This window comes from Salvelinus namaycush, chromosome 32 (assembly GCF_016432855.1).
Source record: "Salvelinus namaycush isolate Seneca chromosome 32, SaNama_1.0, whole genome shotgun sequence".
Classification (NCBI taxonomy): domain Eukaryota; kingdom Metazoa; phylum Chordata; class Actinopteri; order Salmoniformes; family Salmonidae; genus Salvelinus; species Salvelinus namaycush.
The window spans coordinates 21,143,378-21,159,986 of NC_052338.1; the positions used below are offsets into that span (position 1 = coordinate 21,143,378).

The window sequence follows — 16,609 nt, forward strand, 5'->3', positions numbered from 1 at the left end:
TTTTTATTTTATAAGCACTTTATTGTTAAACTCAGTCATGAAGTCATCTTAATTTCTGATGCATATTATCTGTAAAGCTTGTTTTACCTCTCAGTACAAACTGCTAACAATTCAACCCATTTCAAATAGGCCTGCATTGTCTTTATAAAAATTATTCAACTTGGCAACTTCCTTTTTTTAAACAATCACTTACAAGTCTAAATTGATTTTGACAGCTTCAGACCCAAATACAGTGGAGACAAGGCATGAGTGCGATTACTTTGTGTGATATGGAATCTATTTTGCTACTTGCTTCCAATGAAAAGGCTTTTATCCAGTCAAAAGACATACTGGAAATTGCATTTGTATTTATATAGTTACCAGGAGTGTGTTTTCTGGCTGCTAAGGGTAGTTGGCCAGCTACCCTGTGATGCAGTCCCTGAGAAAATATATTTATTATTCATGCAAACAAAGTGAATGAGAAGCACTATCATGTGAAAAACATATTAAGACAGAAGTGCTGACAAACACCTACATTCCTCTCTCTAAAAGGAAGCTGTGATTTTACATAACAAAAAACATTTTAAAAATCTCTGAAAACCAAACAAATCTTGACACATGATTTCATGATATTGAAAAATGGTTCAAGAAAAATTGGTATGTGAACCTTTGGCAAATTATTCACATTATCTTACATCAAAAATACCAAAGAACAAGGACCCAAACATGAGAAATACAACAATAACGGCACATAGATAAATTAGAAATGTCCTTCAATAAATGATACTTTGAGATGTTGCCATAGACAAATCTCCATCTCATACAATTAAGTGCCAGAGGATAATTAAGGAGCTTCTGAAATAGTGGAATCCTATTATTCTCCTCATTTGAAGCGCTATAGTTTAAAAGATGTTCTTTAACAGGACATGAAGGGATCGTCCTCCTCCTTGTCTTTATTGGGACCGGGGTCGCTTAGACAGCGTGCTAGTCTCTGGTAGTCCAGCTCGCCCTGGTGGTTGTCTGACGCATTACCCCTGGGTCCTTCTATGTCTGCTTCCAGGCTAGGCCTCTTGGGTACCTCCTCCTCTAGGCTGACAGCGTCAGGTGTGCTGGGAGGGGAAGGCTGCTCAAAGTGGACAGTAGGGACACTGTCAGCACTGAAAACCTGGTTGTCTTGAAGAAAGAAAGTATTATCAACCAGAGCTGGGCAGAAAATAGTTGTATTTTGTAGTTTATTTTAAAATACCTACTTTTCAAATACTCAAGGTAGTCGAATATAGTTTTAACTAAAAGGCAACTAGTTTCTTTGATATTCAAATACAGGTTTCAGAAAAACAAATAACATTTGAAAGTATTTTGAATACATCTCAGAAAACCAAATAATAAAAAGGTATTTGAATATACGCACATTATTTAAAAATCTTTATTAGGTGGCTTCCAAATATTTGATTAAGAACCAAAAAACTACAACAGTTAGTTGAAATAGTCTAAATATATGATCAATAAAACATGGTTTGGAGGGCTCTTAAATATGAATCTTAATATTGCCTAAAGTTAAATACGAGGGACATCAAATCATCTCAACATTACAGTAGACCAATTTTTCAGCTCCAAAATGACGAACAAATATATGTTCATAATGAGTGAGACATAAGGTAGAGTAACACTTGACATCAACTTCTTATACATGTGTAGTAACTTTGATTATTACAATAGCAACATTGTTGATACATAGAACTTTGGAAATTGCACAATAATGGAGTTATTACATAAGTGGAATAAGTAAAACACTATTCCTTGTGTACAGTAGTTAAAAACTCAGCTCATTGCTATGCAAATAAAATGCAATTGCCAAAGTATTATGTAACATAGTAATACATGTTGCTACAAAAGTAATTACAGTTTTAATACACAAGAACAGTTTTATGTTAAGTGTTACTGAGAATGCTAACAGTAACAAAATATGGCTATTCAGTGTCAAAGGAAACAAATATCCCAAAATTGCCATCTTGTGAGATTGTGTGTGCTCTATAGTTTCAAAAAAGTAGTTGCTTTCTCAGATCTGTATTAAAGTACATTTAAAAAAGTAGTCATTTTTGGGGATCTGTATATTTGAAGTAACTATTTGTTTCCCTCAAAAAATAGTTACTTTCCACACAGCATAGTTACAACTAGTTATCCCAGGTCTGTTATCAACACTTACGTGACAAATCTGAACTCTTTTTACTGCATATTTATATTCATATTGAATATGACAACATAATATGGATATATACAGGGGCACATTTTTTAGGAATTATAACCGTTTCAGTGACGGACAGAAGCAACAAGGCACAAAACAGAAGAAAATGGTCCGAAACAGGGAGGTACTATCTGAACTCAGTCCAATAAGAAATGCTTGTTTTCATTCTACAATATTGTGCTGCGGTGTACCCTGATGAATACGACCCAGGTGTGTTAGACTGACAGACCTGATTCAAACCTGACTCGCCTGACCCCAGGCCTAGGTGACTCCCGGTTAGCTGGAACAGTGAGGTAGTGGCTCATCTGCAGAAACAATATTGTTACAACGTCACAAATATGCTTCATTATTGCAATGAGGCAAAATCTCTGCAAGGTTGGAGACATAGCCGTGGTCAAGAAAGAACACTGGACTGGGGTCTTTTCCAAACACTGACCCTCCCTCTCCATCACACTGACCCTCCCTCTCCATCACACTTACCCTCCTCTCCATCACACTGACCCTCCTCTCCATCTCCATCTTCGTCTTCCGTAGGCGCACCTCGCTCACGTTGTCTTCCTCATCGGCGTCAAACAGAGTGTGTCTGCTGTAGGATCTGCTGCGCATCTGGGGAAACAAGGAACTGGATGTGAAAATGGTGTTGCTTGGTGCCCGGGGATAATATCTAAGAGAAACTGTAACAGAGCTCTGTCTGCACATAAAGAGACATCATACTTTACACAAAACATTTTTAACTCAGTGTAAGAGGCATGGCGGGTATGCCTGTGTGCATATTCTGTTTTTCTGTCTTCCTCAGGTGGCAAACCTAATTTCCCTTCAGACATTCAATTTCAACCAAATTCATTCATTGTAACTTACTTTTTGCTTGTTGTTCTGCAGGTTGGACCTCAGGATCCTTCTGATCTCTTCCTCCCGTTTCTTAGAGACCCGTGGAATCGCTCTGGGCTGGATGTTCCTTGGGAGACACAGATTAAAGATATAACCAAAATTGCCATCACACCAGTCAGGAACAGACAGGCCACTTGTTAGTATAGCCTAGTTCCAGGTCGGTTTGTACGGTCTTGCCAACTCCTGGTCATTGTCACACCGCTTGACAGATCTGGGACTAGGTTAAGGGTCTAACAGAGTACCACATGTGTACATGTACACACAGCAGTGCTCTAGAACATTGGACTGTTGGCTTCAATACTTTTCAAATTCTCAGTGCAGCTCAAGCTATTTCTTCAACTGTCAACACAAATGAATATAGGATGTGTACCAGAGACACGTTGGTTGGGAATTGTGGGGAGGTGCGCATTCAGGCTGTGTGTCCACTGCAGATGATGGTCTGGGAGCTGCGTAGCTATGTCACAATGGGACGCCGGACTATCGTGTCCTAGCGTCTGTGGACTATGATTTAAGCTTAAGCCAACAGTGGCCTCTGGTGGAGAGGACTGGATGTGGACAGTAATGGGCCCTTACTCTTACTGCACGGATGATAAGTACTAAGGACAGGTTGCACTCCAGGGGAAAAAAATAAGTATATCTTAAACAGAAATAGGAGGCAATACTTACTGCATGGAGATGGTGGAGGGCAGAGCTGAGGGCAGCTGGCCACTCTCCACCATCATAATAGCCTGCTTCAGCTCCATCTTGCGGTAGAAGGCGATCAACTCAGGCTCCTTAAAGTTCTCGCCCGCTATAAGCCACCTCTTCACGTAGGTCTTGTTGAAGCGGTTAAGCCTGATATGAGGAGAGTAGAGGAATGGAAAGAGGGAAAAACAGAAAGAATAGGAGATGGATGGAGAGAGAGAGAGAGATAGATAGAAATATGGAGATAAAGAGGAAGAGTTCATGATGTGTGAAGAATAAAATGGCTGCTTTATTCCAGCTCCAAAACGATATCAATCCTTTTAATATGTTTATTTCACAATGGCATGGGATCCATACTTCTCCTTCCAGTGATAATGCCCATAATGGCCACAGACACCCTCAACGCCTGTGAGGAGATGGTTCAGGAACTAAGAGAGAAAATGAAGAGTGTTTACAAAGTCTCTGATTAACCATGCAGTAACTTTAGTGTACTATGTAAGGACCCATACTACAGTATAATAATACTGCTTGTCACCCGTGTGTAATATCTTGTGGACAGACGTACAGTTGAAGTCGGAAGTTTACATCCACTTAGGTTGGAGTCATTAAAACTCGTTTTTCAACCACTCCACAAATTTCTTGTTAACAAACTACAGTTTTGGCAAGTTGGATAGGACATCTACTTTGTGCATGACAAGTAATTTTTCCCAAAATTGTTAAGACTGTATCACACTGTATCACAATTCCAGTGGGTCAGAAGTTTACATACACTAAGTTGACTGACTTCAAACAGCTTGAAAAATTCCAGAAAATGATGTCATGGCTTTAGAAGCTTCTGATAAATTATGTTAATTAGCCTGAGTCAATTGAAGGTGTACCTGTGGATGTATTTCAAGGCCTACCTTCAAAGTCAGTGCCTCTTTGCTTGACATCGTGGGAAAATCTAAAAAAAAATCAGCCAAGACCTCAAAAAAATTGTAGACCTCCACAAATCTGGTTCATCCTTGGGAGCAATTTCCAATCGCCTGAAGGTACCACGTTCATCTGTACAAAGAATAGTACGCAAGTATAAACACCATGCAGCCGTCATACCGCTCAGGAAGGAGTCGCGTTCTGTCTCCTAGAGATGAACGTACTTTGGTGTGAAAAGTGCAAATAATCCCAGAACAACAGCAAAGGACCTTGTGAAAATGCAGGAGGAAACCAGTACAAAAGTATCTATATCCACAGTGAAACGAGTCCTATATCAACATAAGCTGAAAGGCTGCTCAGCAAGGAAGAAGCCACTGCTCCAAAACCGCCATAAAAAAGCCAGACTACAGTTTGCAACTGCACATGCGGACAAAGATCGTACTTTTTGGAGAAATGTCCTCTGGTCTGATGAAACAAAAATAGAACTGTTTGGCCATAATGAACATCGTTATGTTTGGAGGACAAAGGGGGAGGCTTGCAAGCCAAAGAACTCCATCCCAACCGTGAAGCACGTGTGGCAGCATCATGTTGTGGGGGTGCTTTGCTGCAGGAGGGACTGGTGCACTTCACAAAATAGATGGCATCATGAGGCAGGAAAATTATGTGGATATATTGAAGCAACATCTCAAGACATCAGTCAGGAAGTTAAAGCTTGGTCGCAAATGGGTCTTCCAAATGGACAATGACCCCAAGCATACTTCCAAAGTTGTGGAAAAATGGATTAAGGACAACAAAGTCAAGGTATTGGAGTGGCCATCACAAAGTCCTGACCTCAACCCTGTAGAAAATTTGTGGGCAGAACTGAAAAAGCGTGTGCGAGCAAGGAGGCCTACAAACCTGACTCAGTTACACCAGCTCTGTCAGGAGGAATGGGCCAAAATTCACCCAACTTATTGTGGGAAGCTTGTGGAAGGCTACCCAAAACATTTGACCCAAGTTAAACAATTTAAAGGCAATGCTACCAAAAACGAATTGAGTGTATGTAAACTTCTGACCCACTGGGAATGTGATGAAAGAAATAAAAGCTGAAATAAATAATTCTCTCTACTGTTATTCTGACATTTCACATTCTAAAATAAAGTGGTGATCCTAACTGACCTAAGACAGGGAATTTTTACAAGAATTAAATGTCAGGAATTTTTTTAAACTGAGTTTAAATGTATTTGGCTAAGGTGTATGTAAACTTCCGACTTCAACTGTACGTAACATAAATAGGTGATGCTGTTACGCAACATTTTGGTTCTGGGTTTCCGAGATTACCTCTGTGTGAATCTCCTCGTTGATGGAAGGTTTGCTCTCCTTCTTCTTCTTCACAGCAAGTAGCTCAACCAAGGGCCTGATTGTCATACCCTGAAAACACCCAGAAAAGCAGTAGTTAGTTGTAAAGTGAACCTTGTCTATACAAGCAGGTCAAAGTGTTCCGTTTCACTTTTTCAGAGATTTACAGTAACATTTTGGAGCAGAGTCAAGGAATGTTTGAACTTTAGAGCAGGGGTGTCAAAACTCATTCCATGGAGGGGCAAACATCTGTTGATTTTTGTTATTTCCTTGAATTTCAACACCCAGACAACCAGGTGTGGGAAGTTCCTAACTAATCAGTAACCTTAATTGCTCAATCAAGAACAATGGATGATCAAAAACCTCCAGACACTCGACTCCACATGGAATGAGTTTGACACCTACGCTTTAGGGCAGTGTTTCCCAACTCCAGTACCTCCAACAGCAGTGGTGTAAAGTACTTAAAGAAAAGTACTATTTAAGTCATTTTTGGGGATATCTGTACTTCACAATTTCTATTTTTGAAAACTTTTACTTCATTACATTCCTAAAGAAAATAATGTACTTTTTACTCCATACATTTTCCCTGACACCCAAAAGTACTTGTTACATTTTGAAATGCTTAGCAGGACAGGAATATTGCCCTATTCATACGCTTATCAGGAGAACATCCCTGGTGATACTTGCTGCCTCTGATCTGGCAGACTCACTAAACACAAATGCTTTGGAGTATGCCCCTGGCTATCCATAAATAAATAAAAAAATGGGAGAAAATTGTGCCGTCTGGTTTGCTTAATATAAGGAATTGTATATTATTTACACTTATACCTTTGATACTTAAGTATATTTTAGAAATTACATTTACCTTTCATACTTAAGTACATTTAGACCCAAATACTTTTAGACTTTCACTCAAGTAGTATTTTACTGGGTGACTTTCACAAAAAAAGTGTACTGTTGGGGTTACTGGAGGTGTTGGGAAGCACTGCTTTAGAGCATCATTCAGATTGTCTGCCTCACCTGCACAAACACAGTAAAGAAAATGACAGTGATGATTGCTGTCAGGAACAAGTTCCTCATTTGGTGTCTATTTGACAGCAGGTATCCCAGGGAGAAAGCTATGGCCCCTCGCAGGCCACCGTAGGCCACAATGAACTGGTCCTTTTTGGTCAACTTGACAATACGGAATTTGTTTATGATGAATGTAAGGCCAATCACACCTGTAATACACAGACAGATAAAATAAATACATTTTTCCCCAAGTATAAATGAAACAGATGAAAAAAAGTTATACTTTAACGTTAATGTATTTACATTTTGAACATTTTATTCCACATTTTTATTGCATCTGTTTTACTGTAACTTTTATGGAAATCTTTAAAGAATTAGCATTTAGCATAATACTGACCCAGTACTCGTGACACCAGACAGAGGATGACGGTGGTGATGACGAAGGTCCAGTTCCAGGCATGCGGCCCTGCCACCGTGGACACGCCCAGGAAAATGAAGATAAGCGTCTCGCTCACGCTGCTCCACATCTTCAGGAAGTACTTGATGGTGGTGTAGGACTTGTGGGATATGTTGGCCTCCACATAGGGCCGCATCACAACCCCACATACTATCAAACTACGAAGGTAGTACAAGACAAATTTCATTGTAACTTCATGTTCATTTGTCAGTTCAACTTGTAGCATGATGTACTACACTAACCATAATGCTCCATGTAACATACTGAAGCCAACCGAATGGTGTCCCATCTCCTTATCAATACACATCTGTTCTCTGTCAAATAGCTACTTACGCCATGATACCAGAGAGATGGAACATCTCGGAGGAGAGGTAGGCCATGTAGCTGTAAAGGAAGACGAAAAGGGGTTCGATGACGCGGGTGTGAGAGGTGAAACGAGAGGTGAAGGCTGCCAAGAAGCCGTAGATGGCCCCCACCAGGACCCCTCCTAGGGACACCACGAAGAAACACACCACGCCTAGGAACACATCCAATACGGTGACCGTCCCCACTTTGGCGAACTCCTCAAACAGGTTGTACAGAACCTGCATGGAGGGACGAAGGAGGGGTCAGTGGAAATTCGCAGAGATCTGTGTGCGAGTCCCAAATGGCACCCTACATAGGGGATAGCGTGCCATTTGGGACACCGCCTATATGTCCAGGAAATAGCAATATTCAATCAACTAGATTTAGTTATAGTTGTCGATTTGATTCTGCGTCACGTTATCCTTGATCAGACTTGATTTCAAGCCAAGGGTCCTCTAACCACTACACCAGTATATCCCTACACCCGTGTTATATGCTGAGACACATTATCCATTTGCTTCACTTTACCTATTGGTTGAATGGTAACATGATTATACATGGTATGTAAACAACATGTGGACTATCTAAATGGTATCCATCAGACAAGCTCCAGATACTAGGGTCGAGTCCCAAATGGTGCCCTATTCGTAGTATATAGTGAACTACTTTTGACCAGTAGTGGTTGCACTATATAGGGAATAGGGTGCCATTTGGGATGCACACTAGCTGGCATCAGCCCCTCTCAGCTCTTCAGTCTTTTGGAACACTGAGGCCATTATCACCGCCAGGCAGTAAATACCCTCCCATTGCTTTACTGCTCCATTAAACCAACATCCTCTGTTTGGGTGATAGCTGAATCAGTGGTCCAGGTTGGCATAGCCAGAGCCATTTGGCTGAGTAATATCTATACCTGCCAAAAGCACCTAAACTGCTATTAATAGATGTTTACGCATACAGTGAGCCAGTGAGTGAGCCACAGTCAAATGCCATCTACACTATATGACCAAAAGTATAGATCGTCGAACATCTCATTCCAAAACCATGGGCATTAATATGGAGTTGGTCCCCCCTTTGCTGCTATAACAGCCTCCACTCTTCTGGGAAGGCTTTCCACTAGAAGTTGGAACATTTCTGCGAGGACTTGCTTCCATTCAGCTACAAGAGCATTAGTGAGGTCGGGCACTGATGTTGGGCGATTAGGCCTGGCTCGCAGTTGGTGTTCTAATTCATCCCAAAGATGTTCAATGGGGTTGAGGTCAGGGCTCTGTGCAGGCCAGCTCTTCCACAACAATCTCAACAAACCATTTTCTGTATGGACCTCGCTTTGTGCATGGGGCATTGTCATGCTGAAACAGGAAAGGGCCTTCCCCAAACTGTTGACACAAAGTTGGAAGCACTTTACAGTTAGTACTATGCATTTGGGCAGATAGCGTTCTCCTGGCATCCACCAAACCCAGATTTGTTCGTCGGACTGCCAGATGGTGAAGTGTGATTCATCACTCCAGAGAACGTGTTTCCACTGCTCCAGAATCGAATGGCGTCGAGCTTTACACCCCTCTAGCCGATGCTAGGCATTGCACATGGTGATCTTAGGCTTGTGTGCAGCTGCTCGGCCATGGAAACCCATTTCATGAAGCTCTCGACGAACAGTTCTTGTGCTGACATTGTTTCTAGAGGCAGTTTGGAACTCGTAATGAGTGTTGCAACCGAGGACAGATGATTTGTATGCGCTATGCGCTTCAGCACTCGCCAGTCCCGTTCTGTGAGCTTGTGTGGTCTACCACTTTGCAGCTGAGCCGTTGTTGCTCCTAGACGTTTTCACTTCACAATAACAGCACTTACAATTGATCGGGGCAGCTCTAGCAGGGCAGAAATTTGACAAACTGACTTGTTGGAAAGGTAGCATCCTATGACGGTGCCACGTTGAAAGTCACTGAGCTCACCAGTAAGATCATTCTACTGCCAATGTTTGTCTATGGAGATTGCATGGCGGTGTGCTCGATTTTATACACCTGTCAACAACGGGTGTGGCTGAAATAGCCGAATCCCAAAATTTGAAGGGGTGTCCATATACTTTTGTAAATATAGTGTACCTTACAGTTAGCCGCTAGCAGAGAGGAAAGTGCTCCATCATGGTTAATAGAAAATGGATTATGCTCATTCTCCTCAGCTGTGAGAACACTGGCTGCCTGTTAAGCGGGGTGGCTGGTGGCGTTAGCCACGGGTCTGGAAATGAACACTACATTTACACAGCTGGCATTGGAATAAAGTAACAAAACAGCTCCCGTCATGTTAAATTGAGTTGATGGAAACAAGCCAACATTGTACACAGAAAGAGAAATGCAGCAACTGAGTGAACTAACAGTATCACCCCAAATAAAATTTGGCCTCTAATTTGATTTGTCCCCACTGTGACAAATGACCCTGATGAAGGCGAAGGGCCGAAGCACGCTGGTTTTATCGATCCGCTGCCCATAAATAGTTGCTAAATTTCCTCTTGGAAGCACAGTTTGCTACTCAATTCATGCACCTCGGTTGGAAAGCCCTTAACACTCACCACTGTGACAGCATCATTGAGAAGGGACTCCCCAAACACCAGGATGTGAACCAACTCGTTGATATGGATCTCCTCAAACACAGCCAGCACGGCCACAGGGTCCACGGCCGACACGATGGAGCCGAAGAGCAGGCAGGCCAGCAGGTCAACTCCGCCCAGACCGACGCTCTCGATCTGACACAAGGCGTACAGCAAGCCCCCCATAAAGAAGGTGTTCCACAGGGTACCTAGAAAGAGATAGAAAGAGAATGGCCGTGTCCTAATACCTGTACTTGCGTTCTAAATAGTAGGCATTTTGGGTATGAAGGAAAAACATACTTTTATAGTATGTGAAATTTTGAACATTTAGTATACTTTAAATGCCAGCTCATTTAGGCTTTTCATCTAGTAGAGTTCGCTGCACAATATTGAGGAAGAGAATGGTCTTTCGAGACCCACGTGTGTTTGACAACAGCTGATAATCAGCTGAGGGGACACGCCGTACCAAAATTAACGAATGGCGGGAATCAACGCAATTGCGCATTAGATGAGGCATTCTCAGTAGGAGGAGCTTAGTATGTTGATATTTATTGCTGACTGCATTCGTTTTTAAACAGTACGTTCTAAACAGTATGTAGTACGATTAGTATACACAGTATGCAGTTTAAGTAAGTAGTAGGCAAGCTAGATTTCGGACAATGGTTTATTTCACTAAGGCGACATTACATGGTATCAATACCAGCAAAGGCTAAATTATTTTATACAAATTACAATTTTCACAAGGGTAGTAGTAGTAGTTCACTAACCATGGCATAACAAGGAGTTTGAAATTATAGCACAAACAGATCTGGGACTAGGCTAGGAAATGTGTTTGTGGCAGTTTAACTATATGATATAAATATGATAATATGAAAGTAGCAAATACATCTGTATACAAATTGCACTGGAGGGATAAAGTGCTTAGCAGTCAGTGCTTAGTTACCTATCACCGCAAACACCAAGATGGTGCCCACATTCTCTGTGAAGGGCCGGATCGGCAGAAAGTAGCCAGCATCAAGGATGATGGGAGGGAGGAGGCACAGGAAGAAGAGCTGGGAGTCCAGTACTGGGGGCTCTTCTCCGATCACCTTGATGAGCCCCCCCACTAGCAGCCCCACCACGATCAGCAGGCAGCTCTCTGGGACCACGCCAGACAGACGCGGGATCAGATGGAAACCTAAATGGGGAGACGAGGTAGTTAATGTTATTATAGAGACATATCTGTCTGCCGTACACCAGGGACCGTATTCATAAAGTGTCAGAGTAGGAGTGCTTATCTAGGATCAGGTCCCCCCTGTTTATGTAATCCTATTCATTATGATCTAAAAGGCAAAGCTGATCCTAGATCTTTTAGTTTTTTCTTTATGAATACGGGTCTAGGTCAGTAGAAGGCAGTGGGTTTATTACTATGACATTGCTGTATCCAGGCAAGAATGTGTGCAATTTCCTCCCTATGTTGACATAGCCTCTGTTGCAATTGTCTTCAGATGTGCAATACATTGTATAAAACAAACTGTGCCTGTAGAAGTGGATATATAGTGGGGCAAAAAAGTATTTAGTCAGCCACCAATTGTGCAAGTTCTCCCACTTAAAAAGATGAGAGAGGCCTGTAATTTTCATCATAGGTACACTTCAACTATGACAGACGAAATGAGAAAAAAAAAATCCAGAAAATATCATTGTAGGATTTTTAATGAATTTATTTGCAATTATGGTGGAAAATAAGTATTTGGTCAATAACAAAAGTTTCTCAATACTTTGTTATATACCCTTTGTTGGCAATGACAGAGGTCAAACGTTTTCTGTAAGTCTTCACAAGGTTTTCACACACTGTTGCTGGTATTTTGGCCCATTCCTCCATGCAGATCTCTCCTCTAGAGCAGTGATGTTTTGGGGCTGTTGCTGGGCAACACGGACTTTCAACTCCCTCCAAAGATTTTCTATGGGGTTGAGATCTGGAGACTGGCTAGGCCACTCCAGGACCTTGAAATGCTTCTTACGAAGCCACTCCTTCGTTGCCCGGGCGGTGTGTTTGGGATCATTGTCATGCTGAAAGACCCAGCCACATTTCATCTTCAATGCCCTTGCTGATGGAAGGAGGTTTTCACTCAAAATCTCACGATACATGGCCCCATTCATTCTTTCCTTTACACGGATCAGTTGTCCTGGTCCCTTTGCAGAAAAACAGCCCCAAAGCATGATGTTTCCACCCCCATGCTTCACAGTAGGTATGGTGTTCTTTGGATGCAACTCAGCATTCTTTGTCCTCCAAACACGACGAGTTGAGTTTTTACCAAAAAGTTCTATTTTGGTTTCATCTGATCATATGACATTCTCCCAATCTTCTTCTGGATCATCCAAATGCTCTCTAGCAAACTTCAGACGGGCCTGGACATGTACTGGCTTTAGCAGGGGGACACGTCTGGCACTGCAGGATTTGAGTCCCTGGCGGCGTAGTGTGTTACTGATGGTAGGCTTTGTTACTTTGATCCCAGCTCTCTGCAGGTCATTCACTAGGTCCCCCCGTGTGGTTCTGGGATTTTTGCTCACCGTTCTTGTGATCATGTTGACCCCACGGGGTGAGATCTTGCGTGGAGCCCCAGATCGAGGGAGATTACCAGTGGTCTTGTATGTCTTCCATTTCCTAATAATTGCTCCCACAGTTGATTTCTTCAAACCAAGCTGCTTACCTATTGCAGATTCAGTCTTCCCAGCCTGGTGCAGGTCTACAATTTTGTTTCTGGTGTCCTTTGACAGCTCTTTGGTCTTGGCCATAGTGGAGTTTGGAGTGTGACTGTTTGAGGTTGTGGACAGGTGTCTTTTATACTGATAACAAGTTCAAACAGGTGCCATTAATACAGGTAACGAGTGGAGGACAGAGGAGCCTCTTAAAGAAGAAGTTACAGGTCTGTGAGAGCCAGAAATCTTGCTTGTTTGTAGGTGACCAAATACTTATTTTCCACCATAATTTGCAAATAAATTCATTAAAAATCCTACAATGTGATTTTCTGGATTTTTTCTCTCATTTTGTCTGTCATAGTTGAAGTGTACCTATGATGAAAATTACAGGCCTCTCTCATCTTTTTAAGTGGGAGAACTTGCACAATTGGTGGCTGACTAATACTTTTTTGCCCCACTGTAGTTATTTTAAGTTTACAGTATACACATACAGGGGTGCAACTTAACCCCCCCCCCCCCACATTCTGAAAGTGCACCCTCTAGCGGTTGGGTAGGCTGTTTGGAGTGTTTACCTGACTGGATAAAATTATATAAAAATAATACATTTACGTCCCCCCCACTTCTAAAACTAAAGTTGTGCCCTTGTAAACATATAACCACTTAATTATTGGATGAATGAAATGCTCTAATCAGTTAGTTGTGCATCACTGTCTGACATTCTAAGCTCTCATAAAAAATTAAAAAGGGCTTTTTTAGACCGCTATTTCAGGCAACACACAGGATGCTACTGCACAAGTTGCTAGTCATAGGTCAACCATGCTGGTGCTGCAACTGCAGATAACTTAAACCCAGATACACATTTCTTAGGGCAAGTGGATACAAACAGGAGAACCCTAGTACCACTCCAGTACCTCAAGGGTCTCCGCCTAATTTATGTCTGAGTCCTGGAATGTTATAATTTACTACATCTGGGATGGGCCAAGGGCGTGAAGCACAAAAACCCTACATAACTCACAAGAAGTTTTTGCAAGAAAGGCATTTCACTGTAGTTGTGCACGTGACATTAAAACTTGAAACGCATCAACAGTATGTATCCACCAAGAGACACGCCATTCATTATAACAATAACTGAAGCATAAGGCTATTGGGAGACAGTCAGTCTCAATGACTACTGTATAAATATTTCAGGACTAGGACACTGTTTGAAATTGGTATACTGCTGTATGTGCCACTGTATGCATCAGCCCCCACCAGCTCATTTCCTCTTTCTGTTATCACAGAGTACAGAAGAGCAGGCTGGCCTTGAGAAGAGAGCTGCTGCTGCAGCAGATAAGTCCAAATCAGCTTCACTTATTGGGCTGGGCCAATGATAGACAGGGAGGGGAAAGCCCCACGGCCAATCACTATCTCGGCAAGCTGACTCCGAATTGACAACATGTACATGGAAGATCCCTTAATAGGGTGTGTTCCAAATGGCACCCTATTCCCTATATAGAGAATATGGTGCCATTTGGGACACAGAGTTATGTGTATACGAAATACAATATGAAATATTTGTGTAGTGTGTGTGTCTTTTTCTGAGATAAACAATAGCCTATTTTAAAAGTGAAAGTACAGTCACAGGAAATACATGCAGAACTAGCTACACCCCTAGCGACCCCCTACATCCCTCTAACTCTGTCAGGTCATGATAACAACTGCTCTCATCACTCTCAGAATTTCCAACTCAAATGTTTGCCAAGTCGTGCAGTGTTTAATCCTCAAGTCTTCCATTACACTAATTTTATGGAACTTCTGCATCTATTTCTAGTGGTGACTGGTGAGAGGGACAATTGCTTATAAAGTCCATGGTAAGATGCAGTGTCTCATGATCAAAAGTAGGACTGGAACAATGGGTATGGCTGCAGCAACTTTTACTTATTGGTAATAGTATGGCTTCCAAGCCCAATCCTGTGCCATAAAGAACCAGAGAACGTTCTGCCCAGAGTACGTTTGTGGTATCATCCCACTTCTGCCACCAATTTAGCGATTAGGAACAGGGTGGGCAAGTCTACTAACTCCCGTGTCCAAACTTCTTGGCAGGAACTGTAGTATGTTTATAACATTACATTCCTGTCTGAATTGACGAGTTGTAGAGTATTGCAATAATGTCCCTGTCTGAACGGGTCTGAAGCGTTCAATCAAGTTATGATACCCCCTGAGCAGACAGCTGCAGTGTCATGATGCATGACGCAATGTGACGTTGAGGGGTTTATACTGTGGCATATTAATCCATATCAATTAATGCAGCAGGGGGCATTCCCAATGTATCACGTTAACATCGTGACAAAAGCAAAGGCAGATACTCACCAAGTTTCATCAATAAGGCGAGGAGGATCCATAGAGCGATCTCAAAAGGCTGTCGTACGTGTTTGTAATTTACGGCAAGTACAGGAAATGCCTTTTTAGTATTTGTTACATTAGTTAAATATGAGCCTTCAGTCCCATGCGATTGATATGCAGGGGCAGAGGCTTCAATAGGTAATCCAATGCCCACGAACACAACTAAAACTATTACCAGGAGATCCCTGCGACAGCCAGGAAAGGCACACGAGAATGCCGGCATTTCAAATATGTTAATGATTTATCCCGCTAGCTACTCCAAATCGTCATCCTCCATCAATGCGTCGGAGATGCAGGCAGAAATGAAGATGTAACGGGAAGTGATGCTGGTGCCATGTTACTGCAGCTGGAGCTTGCACTTTTATACAGTGAATGTACGGACATCATGCATATAATATCACGGGTAAATGTAAAGAAACACCAGTAAAAAGCTCCCTGATGAATGAGAGTTAACGCCGGCGTTGATGATGATTGTATTTCTCTTTAAATGTTTGCGCAGTGTAGTCAAGCGTTGAAGTGTTCACTAATGTGAAAGGCGCAGCTGTTATGTATCAGGCGGAATATCAACTCCCGTTTGTGCCTTATGTCCTCTATTTGGGTTACATTGGCTGCAATCACACCTCAATGGTTCATACAACCAGCCCAATTCAGTTCTTTTCTACTTCTGTGGTTGGCAACCAAAAATGTGCATTACCGCCACCAACTGGAGTGGAGTGTGAGTCCATTACAATTTGTGATACAAAAAGATGGAAAAATTGCTACTCTTCTGCAGTAAAATCTTGTAACCCCAAGTACTTCTCTGGAGCTTCCACCAGAACATCTAATTTCTGTGATTTACATTCCATTTGTGCAGTACACTTCATAACCATGGCAATGCAAGTCCGGCGTTATGGGCGGGCCTTAGGGGGCCTGGCCTGCCCTATCACACCTTGTCCATCCAAATATTTGACAGAGACCCTTGGCCTACAATGGTCATGCACCACAGAAATCTAATTAACATAAGAAAAAAATCCTATCAAAATCCGTCTGTTTCGGCTAGAGATACAGTTGAAGTCGGAAGTTTACATACACCTTAGCCAAATACATTTAAACTCAGTTTTTCACAATTCCTGACATT

The 16,609-nt window shown here is 42.0% G+C and overlaps 1 protein-coding gene across 2 annotated transcripts; it reads right to left on the reverse strand.

The window, feature by feature from the left end:
- Positions 1-16,095, reverse strand: LOC120027422 (Na(+)/H(+) exchanger beta). 2 transcript variants are annotated; one of them, XM_038972354.1, is made up of 13 exons: positions 15,460-16,095; positions 11,375-11,608; positions 10,414-10,640; positions 7,845-8,095; positions 7,452-7,669; positions 7,064-7,263; positions 6,026-6,115; positions 4,151-4,221; positions 3,776-3,943; positions 3,080-3,176; positions 2,723-2,827; positions 2,451-2,526; positions 1-1,152 (listed from the first exon to the last, which is right to left on the reverse strand). In XM_038972354.1, exons 1-13 carry the CDS (start codon positions 15,713-15,715, stop codon positions 896-898), a joined length of 2,250 nt encoding a protein of 749 aa, XP_038828282.1. In that variant the 5' UTR covers positions 15,716-16,095; the 3' UTR covers positions 1-895. The 2 variants fall into 2 exon arrangements, with proteins under 2 accessions (XP_038828282.1, XP_038828281.1); XM_038972353.1 differs by having other exon boundaries at positions 2,702-2,827.
- Between the last annotated feature and the right edge of the window lie 514 nt (positions 16,096-16,609).

Coding starts and splice junctions, on each gene's coding strand:
- LOC120027422 (XM_038972353.1), bottom strand. CDS start 15,715: ATGCCGGCATTCTCGTGTGCCTTTCCTGGCTGTCGCAGGGATCTCCTG. Junction 6,116..7,063: donor TCTTTACTGTGTTTGTGCAG/GTGAGGCAGACA, acceptor GGGTGTTTTCAG/GGTATGACAATCAGGCCCTT. Junction 4,222..6,025: donor ACGAGGAGATTCACACAGAG/GTAATCTCGGAA, acceptor TTTCTCTCTTAG/TTCCTGAACCATCTCCTCAC.